Consider the following 20,283-nt stretch of genomic DNA (forward strand, 5'->3'; position numbering starts at 1 on the left):
AAAAACACCACCACGCAAATCACTGTACACAAATCCTGTGTACTCGTTAAACAAAGTTGGTGCCTATATTTCATAAGGTGAGCATGAAGAATGTTGCAATATTAAATTTAGCAGCAACTTTACTCAGATTGTACTCCACTCGTCCGTGAGGAGAAAGCACTTTCTTGCATGGTGTGTGTAGCCTTTTCCCTCCCAGTTTCATTCTCACATCAAGCACCATTGTGAGACTCACCCACAGCAGACTTTGGGTGGGTGATGGGAAATGAGGGGCTGTTGTGAAGTGGTAGGGGGGCAGAAAAGCCACTGTGCGCTCATGAACTATCTTCGGTTCACGCCGGCTTCTTTAACTCCAAACTTTAAGTCATTTTGACAGGCTGATAATTTTTATGAAGATTCATGACCAAGGAAGACACATGCTTCCTATTGCACTGTTCAAATAATGGGGCAACAAATGAATTGTAGAGCACATATGAGCAACCTGCATACCCTAGGGGTGACTCACCTACCTTTCTCCATCAGCTGGAGTGTGGGAACAGGTCACTGTTTGCCCACTGTTAATAGCAGCAGGAAACAATAGTCAAAGGTGGGGAATGTTGGGTGGTTTTGTCATCACCACCCTCCCAGTGATCCTCATGCAGCGATCACTGGGTCACTGCTAATAGTAACAGCTAAATAGCTAGGTGTTTCTCCATCTCCAGCTGATAGCGCGTACGTATGTACACACATGTCCATGTATATGTGTGTGGCCCTTGACCTACGACCCAGCACTGCATGCGGCCCTTGAGGCCAAAAAGGCTGTCCATTCCTGCTATAGAGTTTCTTGAACCTAGTTGAGTGTAATTTCAGCCTACCAGGAAACTAGATAGCAATTTTTATTTACATTTGTAAGCCCCACCTATCAAATTCATGTGCAGTATCATCTTATATTATAGCATATGACACTTTTCATTGGGGGGGGGAAGCATTTATTACATAAGTGGAGGGAAAAGAAGAAAATCACAGACTCATTGGAAAATCATATAGTAAAAACAACTACTACATAAAGACATTAAACAAACAGCAATGCAAAGCTTAACACTGATTGAATTCAAGTACATTTTTTAAATGTTGGTTTAAAAAAACAGTGCTGAAAACCAAAGAGGTTGACAGTCAGTGCAGAAATAAAGGAGGTAGACAGAAGGTTAGATAGCACCAAATCCAGGAGTTACGCACCAAAAGCACTAACTCAGCCCCACTATGCTTATTCTCTGTGGACCTGTTTTCTAGTAGCACCACCACGCTTTCTTGGCCTCCCTCTCCTCCCCCTTGAAGACACCCTGAGTATCTGTGGGTCTGGAAGAGGTGCCTGCACCTCAGTTACGCTGGGGATACAGCTTTCCCAGTGTGCTCTGGAAGGACCAGGATTGTCCCTCTGAGCAGGCACAGGGGAAGGTGTCCTTGGTTGGGAAGGGATGGAAAAAGAACTTGCTGCTGAAAAAAAGTCCATAAAATTATGTCTAAGGAAATTGAGCTCTTGGCGGAAGCGAACAATCTCAGCCTCAGTCCTATTAGTGTCCAGTATACGCTGAGTCCTCTGCTGCTGCCACTCTTCCTGGCGAGCTCGGAGCTCAGCTTCAGTTGCCCGACGCTGTTCTTGCCTTGCCAGCCGCATCTCCCTGATGAGACTGTTCTGAAACGAGCGTTGCTGTTCAAGGAGGAGTCGGAACGTTGCATCCATGGCCTCCCTTCCAGCCCTTATCTCCTCAAGTAGACGGTCTATGGTTTCCTCCCTGGCCCGACGTCTTCTAGCTCTCATCTGTGCCATCCTGTCCACAGCTGGATCTGGTGCCCTTGGCACAGCCTTGGAATCATGTCTTGGACTTCCTGTTCCACGAAAAAAGGGAAGATAAAAAAGGAGTATTAACATATCCCTGAGAAATGAAGAAACATACACTTAAATTAAGTGGAACTGTGGGCAAATAATTTTTGCAAGCAAGCCATAAATTAGTGGAGAAAGGGTTCTCAACATGAGGAAGCTTTTTGCTAGCATGGCACTGCACTGACCTGAATGCATTAGCAAAACAAGATATGTTTATGGTCACCAAAGAGAGGCCAGATAAAGGAGTTTAACTCTCCTTGCTTCCCATACATTGTTAGATGGGAAGCCTGAAGCAAAGAGAACAGAAGCTTAATTATGATACCAGTTATTCCTCCAAAGAGACATGTAAAAATTACTAAGAACACTCACCTATGGCAATTTTGTCCTCAGCTCCTGTTTTCAGCCTCTGCTCTGAATTGTAGGTGGGGGGCAATGGCTGTGGAGCCTGAGCAGCAGCTGGCCTGGCAGGCATTAGGATGTCCTGTTCTTGGAAAGCAGACTGCTGATCCTCCTCCAGGGTAGGTGCAATTGCCACTGTGCTAGAAGACGAAGAAGAAACAGGTGGCAAAGCCAGCTGAAAAGCAGTATCTTCTTCAAGTTCAGATTCCACCTTAATCTTTAATACTTCCTGCAGGGGCTGTGTGGTATCACTGATCCCATCAAAGGCCACCTCAGTCTCAGAGTCCTCTTCCACCTTCCAGGAAATTTCTGGTATAGGTTCCCAGGATGATCCTGGCTGAACAATGGTAGTGGAGGGCTGGAGCCTCATAGTTTGACTCATGGAAGGAAGGGCAGTTTCTGTTTCTCCTCCACAGATCTCATCCAGCTCTCTGAAGAACCGGCAGCGAACTGGCATCGCCCCTGCCTTGCCTATAGCATCCTTTGCCTTTCGATATGCTTTGCGAAGGTCCCGAATCCGGTTGTTACACTGGATTCGTGTACGTAAGAATCCCTCTTCAGCCATCTTCTTGGCTAGGACAGCATAGAGATCACTGTTGGTGGGCATGTTTTGAACCCGGCGCTGGATCAGCAAAGTATTCCAGTGACCCAATAGGACTCTGGTCTCTTCATCAGTCCAAGTGGGGCCACGAGGGGCCCGGCCAGTTGATTTGGATTTGCCTTGCTGTTCTCCTTCAATGATAGTTTGGAATGGTTCCTAGAGAAAAAAGGCAAAGTGGTCTCTGCAGACTATGTCCACTGTCAGGGCAGGGATTTGCACCCAGAGTATGATCATGTATCTGCAAAAGGACAGGGCACAAACACAACTGGGATGCAATGCCCCTTCCATGAGTCAAGACAGCAGAGGTGGGGAAGCATCTCCCAAGCACTCACCATATTGGATCCAATGAGCAGAGAACAGAATCCCCAAGAGAATGACTAACTAAAGAACATTTTGGATAGGGTTTTACAAAAACCTAGAAACTGGGCCAATACAGACTTCTCAGTCTTCCCCCAATACAAGAATAGGTGTATTCCCCACACTGAGTCATCTGAGATGGTCTTATTTCCCATGAGCAACATATTCCCAATCTTGATATACCAAGAAACACAAGACAAGAAATTATGGGAAAAACTCAAAAAAATTAGCATGAAAGGAGTTTCTCCCACACAGGGTAGACACCTTCAGTGTACCAGTCCATCAGAACAGATGTGTAGGTGCACAAAAATGAAGGAGAAGAGTTGCAGGCATTTGCACAATACAGCTTCATTACAATCTTTGAAATAGAAACAGATAATATTCCATTATGAAGCCAGTGCTTTGAAACCAGGAAGGGCCACAGCTCAATAGCAGAGCACATGCTTTGCATGCAGAAGTTCTCAACTTCAATCCCCAGCATCTCCAGTTAAAGGATCTTAAGAGGCAGGGCAAGGAAAGACTTCTGGCTGAGACCCTGGAAAGCTTCTACAAATCTATGTCAACAGTATTGGGTTAGACGAACCAATGATCTGAATCAGTATTAAAAAGTTCCATATGCTTACATGAATCTATTGATTTATGAGTCAATAACTCCGATTTATTAGTTTAATTAATACTTTTAAAGGGCTGTATTCAATGTTGTCCATCCACCAGCAGAACAGATACACATGGAGAAACTAATTCTCATTCCTACATGCAGCCCCCACATGCCCCCTAAGGGGTGGACTAACCAAAGCAGATCTGAGGGACACAGGGATAGGACAGGAAACGGAATCCCCATTTTGCGAGAGGAAGTCCACGTGTGCCCCCTTGGACATAATCCAACATTTTCAAGTTAAAACTCTTTGTAATATTCAATTTTACTTTATAGTGAGAATAATATAAATCCTTACAGTAGTCACCTTTAAAACAAGCTTGTAAAGTCATTATTCTCATTTTATAGATGAAAATTGAGGTAATCTGACAACTGAAGCTGATAGCAGGTAAAATATGTTGCATGGTCTTTGCAAATCACTAAGGCTTAGTTTACATGAACAGCAACTGAAGTGGGACTAATGTTCCTGGATTGTACTACTTTAGACTGCAGCTCCAGGATTGCATGGTTGATTGCTCCACTATAAAAATACAGATTCCCTGTCCACAGAAAACTAGCACATCAGGAAGAAAGCTAGGTAAAACATAGAATATGAAGTGGTTCAATCCAAAAACTGTTTTACCACTGTACCTGTTGTTTGTGTGAAAAAGGATAGAGTCCGTACCAGAATTAGAACTGGAACCCAAATTTTCCAACCCAAATCAAACTTTTTAACCATCAAACTACATTGGGAAGCTCATCAGCAATTCACTTGGAGTAGACAATTCATTATCTTCCCCTTCCAGCCCTAGTATATGTTGACAATTGTATGCAGAATTTACAGGAGACAGTCTTAGAGTTATGGAAACTTGTTTTAAACAATACCTCTGCACAAAATAAAATAGTTCTAGTACCTTTCTTTTGGGGAGGGTTGGGTTGCTCACCTTGGTTACTGAGGCTATCTGAAAGAGGCCAATTCACTCCTGTATAAGAACTTGTGTTTTAGAAATTTCCCACAAATTGTAACTCTACCCTAGATAATAATTGGTTTTAATTAGCTTGCTGCATACCTACAGTTCATTCTGCTAGAAAGCTAGCCAAACTGTTCTGCCCAATGAAAGATGGTATTCTTTCTTTCTTTTTACTGAAATAAGAGTAATACTGAAAACACCACTTACCCTATAATAAAATCGTGGTATGTTCATATAAGAGGTATTGGCATTTTTTCTTCCTCCTTTCCATTCCAGGTAGTATTTTGTAAACAGCTCCATCTCTTCATCCTTCAACTCTTGATCACTCCTTTTAGCTAGTTAATATAAGACAAGATGCATTACACTTTATTCATATGGATTAATTTAATATAACAAACTTCCAAAGTATTTCTGCTTTTGAATCTCACATATTAATTTGATACACACACAAACACAGCCATCTGACGTCTCTGCCCAATTTTTCCTCAGCTTCCAAATTCTGTAAAATCCCTTCCTGCTAAGAGTGTACTGTCCCTCTTAGGAGGACGTCTCATGAAAGTGTTGCCTCCCAAAGTAACCTTTCACTTTCCCCATATAAAGTGTAGTAATGATTAATAATCTACTGTTGAAAGTTTTCCAGGAGAAGTTAGAATGTTCTATTATGACATAGCAACAGTTTTTAGGAAAGAACAATTACATCTGTGTGTAATAAATGCCCAATAGAGAATCATACCCACGTTTGGAATTGTGCAGGCAGAAATTAGACTGGAGAAGGGAAAGTAGGGAAAGGGTTAAGAAGCCCTTGCTGCTTTCACACTCTCCAAATTCTCCTCCCAAAGCTGTTTTCCCATATGAAAAGCAGCTATAGGCATTTTATTAAATGTATTTATTCTAATCTACTTTAGAATTACAGCAAAGGTAGGCTACACCCAGGCTGCCTCTCAAAAATTAAACAATATATATCCTCAGTAAGCTTGTAGCAGTTAAACTGCACATAAGGGGTATGCAGAGCAGGTATTCTCTGCCTCGAAATTTGGGGCAGAACTTCATTGAGGTTATTCTCTGCCCCGATTTCTGGAGCAGGTCCCTCTCTCAGCCCCGTTGAATTAACAATTGAACCGTTCTGTTTTCGGGTAACCACTACATTATTGTCAATGGGAATTAACTGAAATGCTTGCTTACAACGCCCTCTGTTTTAAAGATAAACACATGAAAATTGGCACTGTGGCAGCTTGGAGCAGATCCCTACACGCAGTGATTTATAGGGAAATTTTAAAGTCCAAACTCAAATGTCCTCTCAGACACTTCTCATGGCTTGATCTGTATGGTGACGGAGAGAGAAACGAAGCAGTGGGATAAGCGCTTAACACAATAATAAAAAAGTAAATCTAAATTAATAAATGCCGCAACAGCAGCACACAGCTTGCCCATCCTCAGAGAGGAAAGGAGGTTTGCAGGACAAGGAGTAGGAGGCACCCCCCCCACATACGCACACTGTCGGTTGGGCACATTGGAGTGAGTCGAGTTAAGGCAACAACGGCTTGGAGGAGGAGGAGGAGAAGCACCCCCTCTGCCCTGGAAGCCCAGCCAGCCAACAGGAGTAATAGTTTAACAGAAATAAAGAGGTGTAGAAGCTTACTCACTGACAATGCCAGACCAACAGCACTTTCACATTGTGGATGACTTCTATGAGTCCAAGCAAAAATGCACAACCAACCACCTCATGGAATGTTGTGTACAGCTTGTGTACACTGCACAACCCTAAAACATGGATTTCAATTGAAACGGCTTTTTTCCTGATTTTTAAGTTAAAGACACATGCACACAGCTGCCCTGAATGGACTTAAAAGAATATTTGAAGGAACAATTCAAAAAAGGCTTTTTAAAAGGATTTCTTAAGATTTTTTGGACGCGCACATGCTGGAGGGTGGAACAGCTCAAACATTCAAATAAAAAACAACAACAGGTCCCTCTCTCTCTCTCTCTCTCTCCTAAATAAATTCAATTTGCTAAACAAACATTATCTTTGCACTCTCTCTCTCTCTTATCAAAACAAACGCCGCCAGACCGAGAACTCCAATGAGCGTGGAAAAATGTTTGGCATTCCCTCCCCTGAACACTGTGATTGGAGGAGAACACAGTCACGGACAGCGCTGTGGCAATTCCTAATTGGTTAGCTACAGATGTCAATATCAATTATCAAAACTACCCCACCCCATGTTCCTTACTGAAAGGTTTTCAATTAGACACACCACACACACACTAAACAGTCGAATAATTTCGGAGACGTTAGAAGCTCCGATTGGGCATGTCTCCACTCTGAAATTAATCGATGGGTTTAGAAGTGGCCAATCTCCACTCTGGAAAATCAAATGTTTTGCGGATGTTTGTGGTTACCAGATCTTTCTGGTGCGGAGTGCACACCCCTAATGTATATATATTGGCCACCATTGTGGGGTGGGGAGCATGTGGCCTGTAGGGGTGTGGGTATCCTGTGGGGAAGGGTTGATCCCTGGAATGCCTCCAGTTGTCGAACCTCAAATTATAACATGACATTTTGCACGGCATTGAGCCATAATACCTCAAATACAATAACAAGCCAGCCAATGTGGTGAGTAAAACACAAGATTGCCATATTAGAGGTAAAATAATCAAATGAAGAAAGCAAGAATTGGGAGACGAGATATAGTTTGGGTGGTACAAAAAAAAGGCATAGTGATCAGTGAACAGGGCAAAATTGAACTACTGTTATGTTTTAGATGGAAAGGTTTGTTGTGATAGCTTAGATTATACACAATCAACAGCAGGAAGAGCAGTAAACTTTAATTCTTTTCCAACAAACCAACAATTGTGGGACTTGCTTGTTCTATAATCTGGGGCCTGTCTACACAGAGTCTTCGGGGCGCCTGGAGTGCGTCTGCAGTGCGCCCCGAAATCGATGATGGAGACAGTACCTTAAGCGTTCCAAGAAGAGGCGGAGGAGGAGGAGGAGGAGGCGGCCCTGCATCGCCCCTCATGGGGACGGGGTGAAGAGTTGCTGGGCCCGGCGACTTCGCCGGGGAATCAGCTGCGTCCTTGGTGCCACCTACCTGCCCGCCGGCCTCCTGTTGCTGGCAAAAGAGCCACCCGGGTCATAGAGCTCGGCGGAAGAAGGATATAATGTAATATATATACATTAGGGGTGTGCACTCCGCACCAGAAAGATCTTTCCCCCAATCATACAGTTAACAAAGGTAAATGACTAACTCAATCCCCCTCAATTAGAACTAATTACCCCTAACCATCCCTGAGAAATATCAGACTTTGTAATCCCATGCTTATTAGCTAGGCAATGAAATGGGGCCACTTACAGACAAAGTAACGGTTTCAGCATACATAGAAGACACCCTATCTCAGCAGGAAAATCTCCAGATGTTTAGGATTTCAACTCCCAGAAGCCTCTGCCAGCATTTCCAACAGTCAGGAATGCTGAGAGGAAGTCCAAAACATCAGGAGACGTACTTTCTGTCCACCCTGCCCTAGGCATGCAGAAAAACATATGGGATTTTTTTTTTAAAAAAAGAAAATACCCTCCCTAAAAACAACCTGATGACTGAGCATGCTTACTGCCTTCCAGGATACTTGGGACATTGAGAATGTCAGTTGAAACAAGAAATGGGGGAGAGGGAGAACAAAATGAGGGAAGACTCTAGCCTGGAGCTGTCTATACGCCCCGCATACCCTGTGGTGGCTGCACCCACCTGCACCCACTATGGACCTTTTCCCCCAAAACATGTCCAGCCCCCAAGGGGGTGTGCCCACCCAAACACGCTTTGGTCACATTTCTGACTGCAAATCCTTCACTGGATAACCATAGTTTCACCTTTCCTAACATTTAACATTCTTTCCCCATCATCTTTCTCATATCTACACTCGCATACTGCTACCACTGAACAAATGAAGCAGTTGACAGATGCAGAAAATTCTAGTACAACAAACTAGCAACCTAGCATTTGGAAAGACTATAAAATACTATTATACTGCAAACATTAGCCATGGAACAAAATGGACTAAAGGCTTATTGCAGTCACTTCTCACTAGCTTGTTTCAACTACTAACATTTTGTCATTATACCTCTGGCTCATTAGCCATGTAAAAAAGAACATGGTCAATAGTAATACAAAGTAAAACCAGAACTGATGCCCATTATCACAATGCTAGAGAAGGTTCTTTCCCTCCTTTTATCCAAATATCTCCTGAATTTACAGTGCCTCAGTGTGCAGAGAAAAGAAATCTCAGTCAGGACCCAAAGAAAACTGCCCAAAGAAACTTCAGAAATAAGTTCTGTTCATTTCAATAAAGCTTACTCCCAGATAAATGAACATAGGATTGCAACCTCTTCACATCTGTTCACCTTACTCTACAAAGTGCAAGTCCCTCCTGTCAAGGACAACTATGCACTCACCAGAACCTGGCCTTTTGGATCATGCAGCCAGCAGGTGCTTCCAGAAAGATGCTTTCAGAGCCTAGGAGATCCACACACACTCAAACAAGTCAAGCCAAGCCACATTATACACTCATATATTATCTTGCTGGGACAGAACAATTCTGGGACAAGACATAACAGTCAAAAACAACAAAGAAAAACACACCTACCTCATTGACATAGCAATACCTAATGACAATACCTAATGTTGCAGAAAAGGAAGAGAAATGAGAGAAAAATATACACCACTGGCTATGGAAGTTGAAGAAGTATGGCAACAGGAAAAAGTTATAAGTATTCCATTCGTCACATCAGTCACCAGAATCCCATCATTTTTTAATATTTTTTTTACAGAAACCCTTCAGAAATTAGGCCTACCAAAGTACATCTACACCAACATCCAGAAAGCAGTCATACTTAAAACATGTTCAATAGGCAGGACATTTCTGAATCAGTAAAAGACAGCACGAGTTGGTAAAGCCCATCATGTTCATCTAGAAAAACCACCACAAATGAGAGATTATCATGATGATGATGATAAATAGTAATGGCAACCCTATTAATTCTTTTAAAAGATTTTTTTTAAGGATGAACAGTTATCAGCAATTGTTACAAAATATACAACATGCCAATTATATCAAACAAATTGGAGAGGAAGGTCTATGGGTCAAAATGTATTATTAAAAAAAAAAATTACTGTCTTCTAGTACCAGCTAGAGTTCCACTTCTTCCTTTGCACTACCGAACAAGTAGACACAAATAACTCATGCAAGCGAGCCAAACCACATACCACAGATGATGGCTAAAAACAACTATCTATAACTATGTTGGGAACGAATTTCCTTCATGACTTAAAATTCCTGATCCCAAGTATGATGACCCAGCAAACATTTTAGGAAATCTCGCTCATATTGGCATAGGTTGAGATATTTTGCTGGTCAGAATTTTCATCATTAGAACTGCAATGGCAATACCTTATTGGAAATGTCTTTATGACTTTTAACAATTTTACTTTGGGCTTTCAGTCTTCAGAAACTACAGGTGGAGGATATGAAATAACTAACAATTACAGAAGTGAAAAACCCTACTTCACCCCCACCCCACCCCCACCATGCCTATCAGCGCAAGAGCTAATAGTTAGATCCAAAAAAGCAGTGAATTCATTGGAAAACCTGAGGAAAATTCAAAGCGGTTCTGTGATTTGGATCACTTCTTCAGTATGCTGAACTATCCTTGTCATTTTTTGAGAGGGGTATGAATTAATGCTATAGATCCTTCAAGATGCCATAAGGTATGCCATTCTATGCTTTATAGCTGCTTAAAGTAACTTAAATCATAATACCATCATGAGTACAGGATACAATAGCACAAAAGAGAATGCATGCCAGCAACACTTCTTTTAATGCAAAGAGATACACTCTGCCGCTAAGATCATCTTCTTGGCTCGCCGCTCTGACCATGTTACTCCACTTCTGAAATCTCTTCATTGGCTTCCAATTCACTTCAGAATCCAATATAAACTTCTCCTGTTGACCTTCAAAGCTTTTCACGGTCTAGCTCCTGCCTATCTCTCCTCTCTCATCTCACACTATTGCCCCGCTCGTGCTCTTCGCTCCTCTGATGCCATGCTTCTCGCCTGCCCAAGGGTCTCTACTTCCCTTGCTCGGCTTCGTCCATTTTCTTCTGCTGCCCCTTACGCCTGGAACGCTCTTCCAGAACATCTGAGATCCACAAGTTCAATGGCAGCTTTTAAAGCTCAGCTAAAAACTTTTCTTTTTCCTAAAGCTTTTAAAACTTGATGCTGTTTGGACTTTATACTGTTATACTGTTAGTTTTACCCTACCCTGTGCCTGTTTACCCTACCCAGTGCCTGTTTGCATTCTCTTCCCCTCCTTATCGCTCTACTATGATTTTAATAGAATGTAAGCCTATGCGGCAGGGTCTTGCTATTTACTGTTTTACGCTGTACAGCACCATGTACATAGATGGTGCTATATAAATAAATAATAATAATAACAACCAGGATATGAAAACTGTATATGGAGTGTGTCTTGGGCCCCAACAGGGGTTTCTTGTATCTTATTTCCTTGGAGAAAATAAATTAAATACAGCGCAGAACTCATGTGCAGGGAAGGCGGGGGAGGGAATCTAATCCAGGGGTTTCTTGTATTTTATTTCTTTGGGGAAACTAAATTTAATAAAGACCAGAACTCCCATTAGGATTAGAGGGGAAAAACACTTCCTACAATCCTGAAGTTCTTTAGAGCAGTGGTCAACTGGTCCAGACCTGAGACCCACCTCGGACTCCCAACCTGTGAGATGGGATCCACTTTCAAAATTTTCTCCATGCCCAACATGATGGCAAGAGCTTTGCTGCTACCCATCTAGACTGACCGCACGACCCACTTTTGGGTTACAACCCACTGGTTGAAGACCACTGCTTTAGAAGCACAGAGCCTAACAGCTTAATGTATCTTAGGAACAGGAGTAAAACCCCGCACTGCCTCCCCCAGTGGGGATTATTCATCACCACTCTGCACTAGTGATACTGCGGGGTTTGGTGGTGAAGCAGCCCCAACTTGGTGCAATGAAGGCAGCCCCTCTATCTCTCCTTTTTGTCACTTCCAGGTGAGGTAGTGGGTGTCCTGAACCAGTGCCTGGGTGCAGTAATGGATTGGATGAGGACCAATAAACTGAGACTCAATGCAGACAAGATGAAAGTACTGTTAGTGGGTGGTTTGTCTGCCCAACTAAGTGATGTTCAACCTGTTCTGGCAGGGGATGCACTCCTCCTATATAATCAGGTTCATAGTTTGGAGGTGGTCTTGGATCCAGAATTGTCATTAGAATAACATATGGTCTTGGTGGCGTGGAGCACCTTTGATCAGCTTAAGCTGATATACCAACTACATCATTTTCAGGACAGAAATAACCTAGTTAGTTATCCATACTCCGGTCACCTCTCGTCTGGATTATTACAATGTGTTACAAGTGGGGCTGCCTTTGAAAATGGTCTGGAAACTTCAGCTGCTCCAAAATAGGGTAGCAAGATTGTTAATAGGGACTGGCCATCATGATCCTATTATGCCAGTACTTTTCCATCTGCACTTGCTGCTGGTAGATTTCCAGGCCCAATTCAAAGTGCTAGTATGAACATTCAAAGCCCCAAACGGCTTGGGGCTGAGTTATCTGAAGAATAGTCTCCTCACACATATATCTTCTAAGACCATCCTCAACGATCCTTCTCTTGGAGCCAAAGGAAGTGAGGTGGGTGACTACTAAGAAGAGGGCTTTTTCTGTTGTGGCACCCCAGTTGAGGAATGAGATTTCCAAAAGCACTTGCTTGGTGCCTACATTATGTTTTTAGGCCCCAGGTGAAGAACATTTTGTTTTAGCAGGCATTTTAGCATTTCAGTTTGTTTAAATCTGTTACTGTTTTTTTACAACTTTGCACTGCTGCTAGGTTTTAATTGGTTACTTTTTTATTTTATACTAAGAACATAAGAAACTACCTTATACTGAGTCAGACCCTTTGTCCATCTAGCCCAGTATTGTCAACTGGCAGTGGCTTTCCAGGGTTTCAGGCAGGATTGTTTCCTTGCTCTACCTGGAGAAGCCAGGGATCGAACCTTGAACCTTCTGCATACAAAGCATGTGCTCTATCACACTGAGCTGTGCCCCTTCCCCTGCCATTTTAAATGTTTAAATCGTACTTTATTGTGTTGTATTTTACAGTTTTAATTGTTGTGAACTTCCCAGAAAGCTTCAGCTATTGGATGGTATAGAAGTGTAATAAATACATAAATAAATAAAATAAAAATGTACTGAGATGTTCTAGAATCCCAATTGGTAAGAACTGGGATATGGAAGAATAGGAAGGTTTGTATGGGATGCAACAGCAGAGGGGAAACCAGATAAACTACCATACCGTTTCTTGGTCTGTCCCATAATGCAATTCTCAGGCTTGCTTCCTAGTTCTAACTGCTCTCTGAGACAGTTATTTTTGTAATGTCAGTAAGAAGTCTTGATACTATAACTCTCCTCTCCTATTCTATCTTTTAATGTTTCATTTTGTTCTAAGAATAAACTTATTTTATTTTTGTTCTCTACTAAAAGAATTGCCATTAGCATTGTTCTTTAAGAACACACAAATTAAGGCTTCCACCAATAACAACCATATTGGACAACTGCAACAGTGCACTCTATGCAGGGTTACCATGAAGAGTGTTTGGAAACTCCAGCTGATGGAGAATGCAGCAGACACAGTAGTCTCTGACAGTTGCTTCTTAAAAATGTATAACACCAGTTCTTGTTAATTTGCATTGGCTTCTGACTCATTTCAAGCATAAATCAAAATGCTGATTATTATCCATAAAACCTTAAGTGACATGAGACCAGATTATCTGAAGGACTGCCTCTTGCCACATGAACCTTTTCATGCATAGTTTCAACCTCTGAGAACGTACTCTGTGTTCTGTTACTTTAGGAAATGCAGTTGGTAAAAGATCACTTGTTTTCAGTAGTGGCACCCAGATCATGTAACTCCTTCCTTGAAGCAATTCAGTTGCCCCCTCTCTCTTTAGAATCCTACAACGATGGCAAAGACATTTTATTTCACTATGCTTTTAAATTACTTTGGGTATCTTAAACCCCTGTTGTGAAACTGTACTTTTTTAATTGACCTAGTCAGTTTAATCTTCTCTCTTGCTACTTTTAATGATTTACAGAGCGATCATATGGAGGTTAGGTGAGGAATATCCATGATGAAGGAAGTGCCACATTCAAGCCTTGCCAGGCTCATGTCAGCCAGGGCAAAATGTGGGGCTTGTTGCTTGTTTCCTTTTCACTATAACAACCCCCCAGTTCCAGGACTGGTGCAGTTTCTTTCTGATTCCAGGAGCATGTTTGGGGATTTGGTTCCAAGGCTTCCATTGATCCATCCCAGTATGCCCCCTTTCTCTCTCCCTGTTATCAGAGCAACAATGGCAGAGGGTTAATGGCAACGGTGGACCTCCTTCTCCATCCATGGAGGAAGAGTTCCATAAAATCCTATGGCCCCTAGACATTTTTTTTACTATTTTGATTGTTTAAATCTGGAATCCATCTTGGGGCCCTTTTGGAGGCTGAAAGACAGGGTAAAAAATTTCTAAAATCAAAACTAGAACTGACAAGCACTCAAATGTGACAAGCACTTATGGCGAAATAAACTAATTACAGAATGGAAGGAAATATCAGTCCTGGACACCCTTCTTTGGACTTGCAAGATTGCAATGGACCAGAACTCTTTAGCTATACTCTTTTCAAATAAGGAACATATCTGTCTCATCTGAACTATCCACTAAAAGGTTCCATAACCTGAAACAAAGTGTACAGTCTACACAGCTTTTCTAGTCTAGGCGCAGGGCACAAAACAATGTAAGCAACTACTTTAGGGAAAGGCTTATATTGTCAACATTATAAATCCACGTGGTTTGGGAGGAAGGTGGTGACAGTATGAAAGCACATATTCATAAATGCTCTATGACTTGAGATAGCGATCTGAAAGCCACTAGAACAGTCCTGGATTGGGAGATAGATTCGAGGCCCAATCCATGAGTTGTTAAGGGCCTTAAGCAAATTAGTATGTCATTGCCTTAATTCCCAATCTATCACACTGAGAATAAATTAACATTGTGTTATAAGTAAACCAGCTACTAAGCTATAAAATACTTTGCCTCGTAAAGATATATAAAATTGTTACATTCTAATAATAATTAGTTGTGAAAAAGTTGCAGCCACACTTTTACCTACTTGTTAATGGTCACTGTGAAAGACTATGCACTGTGCCCTGCTTGTGGGTCCCTGGTTGACACCAGGTTGGTAACTGTGAACAGAGTGTTAGACTAGATGGACCCTTGGTCTGATCCAGCATAGCTCTTCTTTTGTTCTTTTTAAAGACAAGGTTGACCTCTCCATATGTTGGAGCAGGCAATGGCAATTTTAATTTTATTTATTTATAGTATTTTTTATCATGCTCATCAGTCAATGGCCTGGTTCAGACAACACACTAAACCATGCTGCTTAACCACAAAATGATTAAGGGAATTCATGCATTCCCTTAACCATTTTGTGGTTAAGCAGCATGGTTTAGCGTGTTGTCTGAACCAGGCCAAAAAGGTTCCCAAGATGAAGCCAAAATAATTACAAATGGTAAATGCAGAACCAAAGACAACGTAACATAATAATAACAATAATTGGCTAATCTATAATATCTATAGTACTATCCTCCAACTTAAGTTGATGAATATAGATTAGATCCAATATGATATAATAGATAGCATGCTGGATTTGGACCAGAAGAAGTCTGGATTCAAGAACTTATTTCAGTTATGAAGCCGTCTGCATGAATAAGGACAAGTCATGATGGGTGCTTCTGGATTGGAGGGATCCTAGCACTACCAATTAGAAGGCATTGTGCAGCTATTCCATCTTTTCCTCTTTAATGGATTTTCTGTGGTAACAAAAAAGACAGCAGAAACACTAGGTGACAGCACAATAAAAGCCTCTTTTAGAAGCACTGAATCTGTCTGTCTAAACTACTAACTCACAGGGTTGCCATAATGATGAAACTCCTTATGTACCTTCTTGAATGATTGTTAAAATAGAAGTATGGTAGATAAATGAGTTAAATTAAGACCAATGATATAATATTATTATCAAGTAAGAGTGCGTGAGAAGTGCCAGACAGAGTGAGGTCACCCACAGACATTTAAAGTTCTCGCTCCCCACCCCTCCTCAGAAGTAGCTCAGCGCAGCGCTCTCCGTCCCTTACAAAAGCGGCTCTCGCTCAAGAGAAGCAGCAGCCGACCTAAATGAACAGCGGGGAAGGGCTGCGCTGAAGGAGCGAAGAAGGCCCGGTGGCGCTGAAGGCCAGGAAGGGGTCCCCAACTGTCAGTCAGCCCTTTCCCCCGCTCGTTCATGAGGGAAAAGCCCGGCGCCGCCGGCTGGCAGTCCCTCCCCTACATCTCAGCGCGCACACTCACAGTCGGTGCTGACAGCCAACCGGCTCTTCAGCGCCTGCTTCCAGTCCATGTTCCTCGGCGCTTCCGTCCCACTCAACCGCCAGCTTCAGTCCCATCAGCCGCCGCAGCCGCCACCAACAGGAACATCCGGGAAACAGCACCTGTGTCACATGACCATGCCTGCGCCGCTGACATATTAAGTGTAGGCAGAAGTAAAACCATTGCATCGGTAACGAAAGAGGTGCCCTTAAGTAACATGGGTACTGCGGACCAGACATGCTCGTTTATGATTGAACCCCGTAGGCCACGTGCGCTAGTCAGGGAACTTCAATTGGCTGAAGGTTCCGAGAAAGGCTTTAGAGGGCTTCTATCGTGGTTCCCGTTGCATGGCTGGTGTTTTAATTTATTCTAACCCCAGATCGTCAAGCTGTGCTGATGGCTTCATCGCTGGGATCGTATGACTAGGACGGACAGACAGACAAGACTGGTAACGTCCTACCGAAGTAGGCAGCTGCTGTGCGTACAGTAGGAGGCTAAGCTGGACTACAATTCCCAGCATGCTGTGCGCTCTATTTCCCGGACTGAATAGTGTGGCGGTGTAGAGAGTTTGACTTGGTGTTGGCATTTTTCCCTTTGGGCCGCAAGTTTGGAGGTTTCAGTTTGCAGGAGTAGTGCATTTGTCTATTTAAATTTAGGTCTTTTGTTTTTAGTTCTTTCTTTACATGCTATAAGATGGAATTACATTAATAAGGAAGAGCGAGAAGTCAAGTGTAGGGCTAAACTCTGTGAGCTTATATTCATATCAAGATTTCCTAACCCCCTCCCGCCCAAATGCACAAGAGTATGCAGGCTTTTCGTGTGAGGTTTAAAAGATGTTGTTTTGTGGAATCTTTGCAATTATGGTGGAAAATAGAGATCGTCCTCCTTACTAAATTGACCTGAGAAGCAGGACTTGCCCTGGTTTATGGAGCATTGATGAATATGATGTAAACTGGAGACAATTTGCATTCTATGGTGCAGCTTGCCTATCAGAGTTACAGAAATCGCGGTTAAATATAATGATGTATTTTAAATTCAGTTCTGCAGTTTTATACTGCAGTGGTCTTTTCTACTTAATACTGAGTTCCGACTGCAATCCTGTACCCTAGGAGTAATCATTACCTAATGGAGGCTTACTGCAGAGTATACACGTATAGGATTGTGCTGTAAGAGAGACTGAAATCCTTTCCTTGTTTCCTCTGTATGTTCCATTTTTATGTGTGATTTGTGCCCTTTTGAAGAGACTTTTCCAGTTGGGTTATGTGGACCATTGAAGTAAATGAACCCTTAATAGTGTAGTAAGCATTATTATATTCAGAGACAGTGTTGCTACAATAGATAAATGGACAGAACTGGCATTGGGGACGTCTTACTGGGCTCGGTTCCTTGATGTGTCTTTGTATGTAGTTTACTGCTGTTTAAGGTGAGGAACCAATGTAAGCAAAGACAGACTGTTGCTTTCTGGCAATCCTGCAAGTCCTTTAATTTTCCAGGCTAGTTGCAGATCTTTCTAGAGAGCTGGGTGGTTGACTTGTGGTCCATCAGATGTTTTGGCCTACAACTCCTATCATCCATCCCCATTGTCTATGCTGGTTATGGCTAATGGGAGTTGTAGATGAAAACATCTGGAGGGCTGCAAGTTGCCCACCTTTGCCATAGAGGGTGATCGTAAGCTGCTGATAGTTGAAAAACAGGAGTTTTGTCATAGATCAGCCTTACCCAATCTGGTGCCTTCCAGATGTTTTGGATCAGCTCCAGCCAGCCTGACCAATGATCAGGAATGTTGGGGGTTGCTGTCCAAAACACCTGGAGGTCACGAAGTTGGAGAAGACTGCTATGAGAATGAGACCAGGAAGTTGTAATAGGTGGAAGGAATTTTGGTAAGAGGTTACAGTCACTTTGGGGAAGTATTAATACTTTTTTCTTATGATTTGTTTTATATAGCCTGATCTGATTTGAATGAAAATCTCACATCATTGTGCTCCAGTGTGCAGATATGGCCAATGAAAGAACATCAATGATGGACTCATATCAAACTTTTTTTTACATTTGAGGAAACAGATGAACTCAATTTGAAATGATCTTGCAATGTTTCTTCTTCTGAAAACTATATTTACTTAATTTAATTATACACTTAAATTTACCACTGACGTCTACCATTATCTTGTCCCTTGTATGTCCGTTTTGACAAGGTTTTCAATATACCTTATGACTGGATTGTTTTCTTCAGGAATTTCTCCTGCAGTTTTAATTTTTCAGCATCATGGTGTTCTTTCTCCAAACAAGCAATTGGGTTTTACAGACATTACTGAAGAAATATAATCTGTTCAGTCCCATGCCAGGCCTTCAACAACTGCCTTCTGTCTTTGGGTGCTTCATATCCACCACGTCATATCAGTGGGCCAAAGCAGTGGATTCTAAAACTCTTCATCCAGCAAGTGCCAAATGTAGTTCTAAAGGAAGAGATGAAGGTATAAGGGAGAGCAGGGCTGGGAAAGGCTACTCTTCTCCCCATCCTTTCAATCTGTTTGCTGCTGGAGCATCCAAGAAGAGATCAATGCCTCATAAAGCCCTTGAAGACGCAGAGTACACCGTTACTTCTAGGAAGAAGACACTTTGTCCTCCAGAAAAACCTTTGAGTGTTGAGAAGTGGGGAGAACTGATGGAAGAATTTGAGGGACGTAAAAAGTTTGAAGAGCTTATGTTTGAGAAAATGATTGCTCAAAACAGTCCTATAGATGTGGCCAAGTCCTTGCTAGCTGCAGTGGCTTATCGAGATGGAAATATTCATTATAGTCTTTTGGTGAAGTACTTGTGTCTTTGTGTCTCTCAGAAGCAGACAGAAGAGATTTATGATGTTTATGACATTATGAAAGCCAGATTTAAGACCTTAGAAACATCAGCTTATGGTCTTCTCATTAAAGGCCTGAGTGGTTCACCACGCTGGAGAGAGGCCTTGATACTACTAGAGGAGATTGAAAAAGTAATCCCCCCTTCAAAAGTAAACTATGGAGACTGCATCAGGGGGGCCCTTGTTAACCAGGAAATAAACCTTGCATGCCAACTTTTTCATGAGATGCTAGCTAAGGATGTGATGCCAAACCTAGATACCATACAGGTATTCTTCGACACTGGCAAGGATGTGAAAGATGACCATTTCAAAACTGAACTCCTTCATATCCTCTCCTACTTAAGAGATAATCAAATATATCCTGGAGAAGCTCTTATGCAGAGCATAAAGCAGTGGTTTGAAAGGTAAATAAATTTGTTTATTAATCTGATCCACAAAGATTATTGAGAAATCATACAGGCTTCACATACTGAGCAATACTGACAAATCTGCTAGCACAACGGGAAGCTAGTGATTCATAGCGCAACTCTGGAAACTGCCCTTGCACTAGTAGAAATGACCTTCCATGAGCTCTGTTGACTTGTCCTGTTCCAGAAGTGCTAGTTTGGGCTTATTTCCAGTTGCGCCATCAAGCACTAGCTTCCCGTTGCACTAGCAGTTGTTCCCACTAGTACAAGGGCAGTATCCGATACTGCCTACTGATCACAATAAGCAACATGTTAACCGTTGTTGTTGGTTGGAAATATATATGATCTTTGATGTGCTTGAGAAAATCTGTGTGCCTGGTATAGGTTATATAGCAAATTTGGCGATGTGACTCATATTTTTTTGTGAGGCAAGCCTCCCTGTGGAGGTGAGCAAATCAGTTCTAGTGACAGAGAGGAGCTCATTTCTGGTCCACTGTGTGTGTGTGTGAGAACTGGAAAGCTAATCCCTTTCTTCTTACTTCAATTTGACAAAGCAAGGGGATCTTTGGATTGCTTCACAGTTTAAGGTGGCAATTCATGGGCTGTTTAACCTAGCAATTGTGGGATGAGCGGAGTGCATGAGTCATTTCTATTTTTAATTAACAACTCAAGAACTCCCTGTTCCTGGGTTGTTTCGTGA

General features: G+C 42.2%; 3 protein-coding genes across 5 annotated transcripts in view; 1 reads left to right on the top strand and 2 right to left on the bottom strand.

Annotated features, from left to right (window-relative positions):
* Window positions 1-16,416, bottom strand: part of PPP2R3C (protein phosphatase 2 regulatory subunit B''gamma) — a 34,785-nt gene extending 18,369 nt beyond the window's left edge. Inside the window, exons 1-2 of the mRNA XM_063117804.1 lie at window positions 16,308-16,416; window positions 5,028-5,155 (exon numbers count right to left, since the gene is read on the bottom strand). Of these exons, the coding sequence (XP_062973874.1) occupies window positions 5,028-5,155; window positions 16,308-16,356 (177 nt within the window). The 5' untranslated portion in view covers window positions 16,357-16,416. The remainder of the gene's footprint in view (window positions 1-5,027; window positions 5,156-16,307) is intronic.
* On the bottom strand, window positions 963-3,116 carry LOC134393798 (uncharacterized). The gene is made up of 2 exons (XM_063118896.1): window positions 2,228-3,116; window positions 963-1,863 (listed from the first exon to the last, which is right to left on the bottom strand). Exons 1-2 carry the CDS (start codon window positions 2,862-2,864, stop codon window positions 1,241-1,243), a joined length of 1,260 nt encoding a protein of 419 aa, XP_062974966.1. The 5' UTR covers window positions 2,865-3,116; the 3' UTR covers window positions 963-1,240.
* Window positions 16,417-16,619: 203 nt separating the features above from the next.
* Window positions 16,620-20,283, top strand: part of PRORP (protein only RNase P catalytic subunit) — a 63,424-nt gene continuing 59,760 nt past the window's right edge. For 2 of the 3 annotated variants that reach the window (XM_063117806.1, XM_063117808.1), the window contains exons 1-2: window positions 16,620-16,773; window positions 18,270-19,580. In XM_063117806.1, the coding sequence (XP_062973876.1) occupies window positions 18,589-19,580 (992 nt within the window). In that variant the 5' untranslated portion in view covers window positions 16,620-16,773; window positions 18,270-18,588. Of the gene's footprint in view, window positions 16,790-18,269; window positions 19,581-20,283 lie in introns of all 3 variants that reach the window. The other variant, XM_063117807.1, reaches the window with a different exon arrangement.

This window comes from Elgaria multicarinata, chromosome 2, assembly GCF_023053635.1.
Source record: "Elgaria multicarinata webbii isolate HBS135686 ecotype San Diego chromosome 2, rElgMul1.1.pri, whole genome shotgun sequence".
In the NCBI taxonomy this organism is placed as follows: Eukaryota; Metazoa; Chordata; class Lepidosauria; order Squamata; family Anguidae; genus Elgaria; species Elgaria multicarinata.

What these genes read in the sequence shown, in the direction of transcription:
- LOC134393798 (XM_063118896.1), bottom strand. Translation starts at nt 2,864, where the DNA reads ATGCCCACCAACAGTGATCTCTATGCTGTCCTAGCCAAGAAGATGGCT. An exon ending in TGAGGACAAAATTGCCATAG is followed by an intron (nt 1,864 to 2,227) that starts GTGAGTGTTCTT and finishes TTCGTGGAACAG; the next exon opens with GAAGTCCAAGACATGATTCC.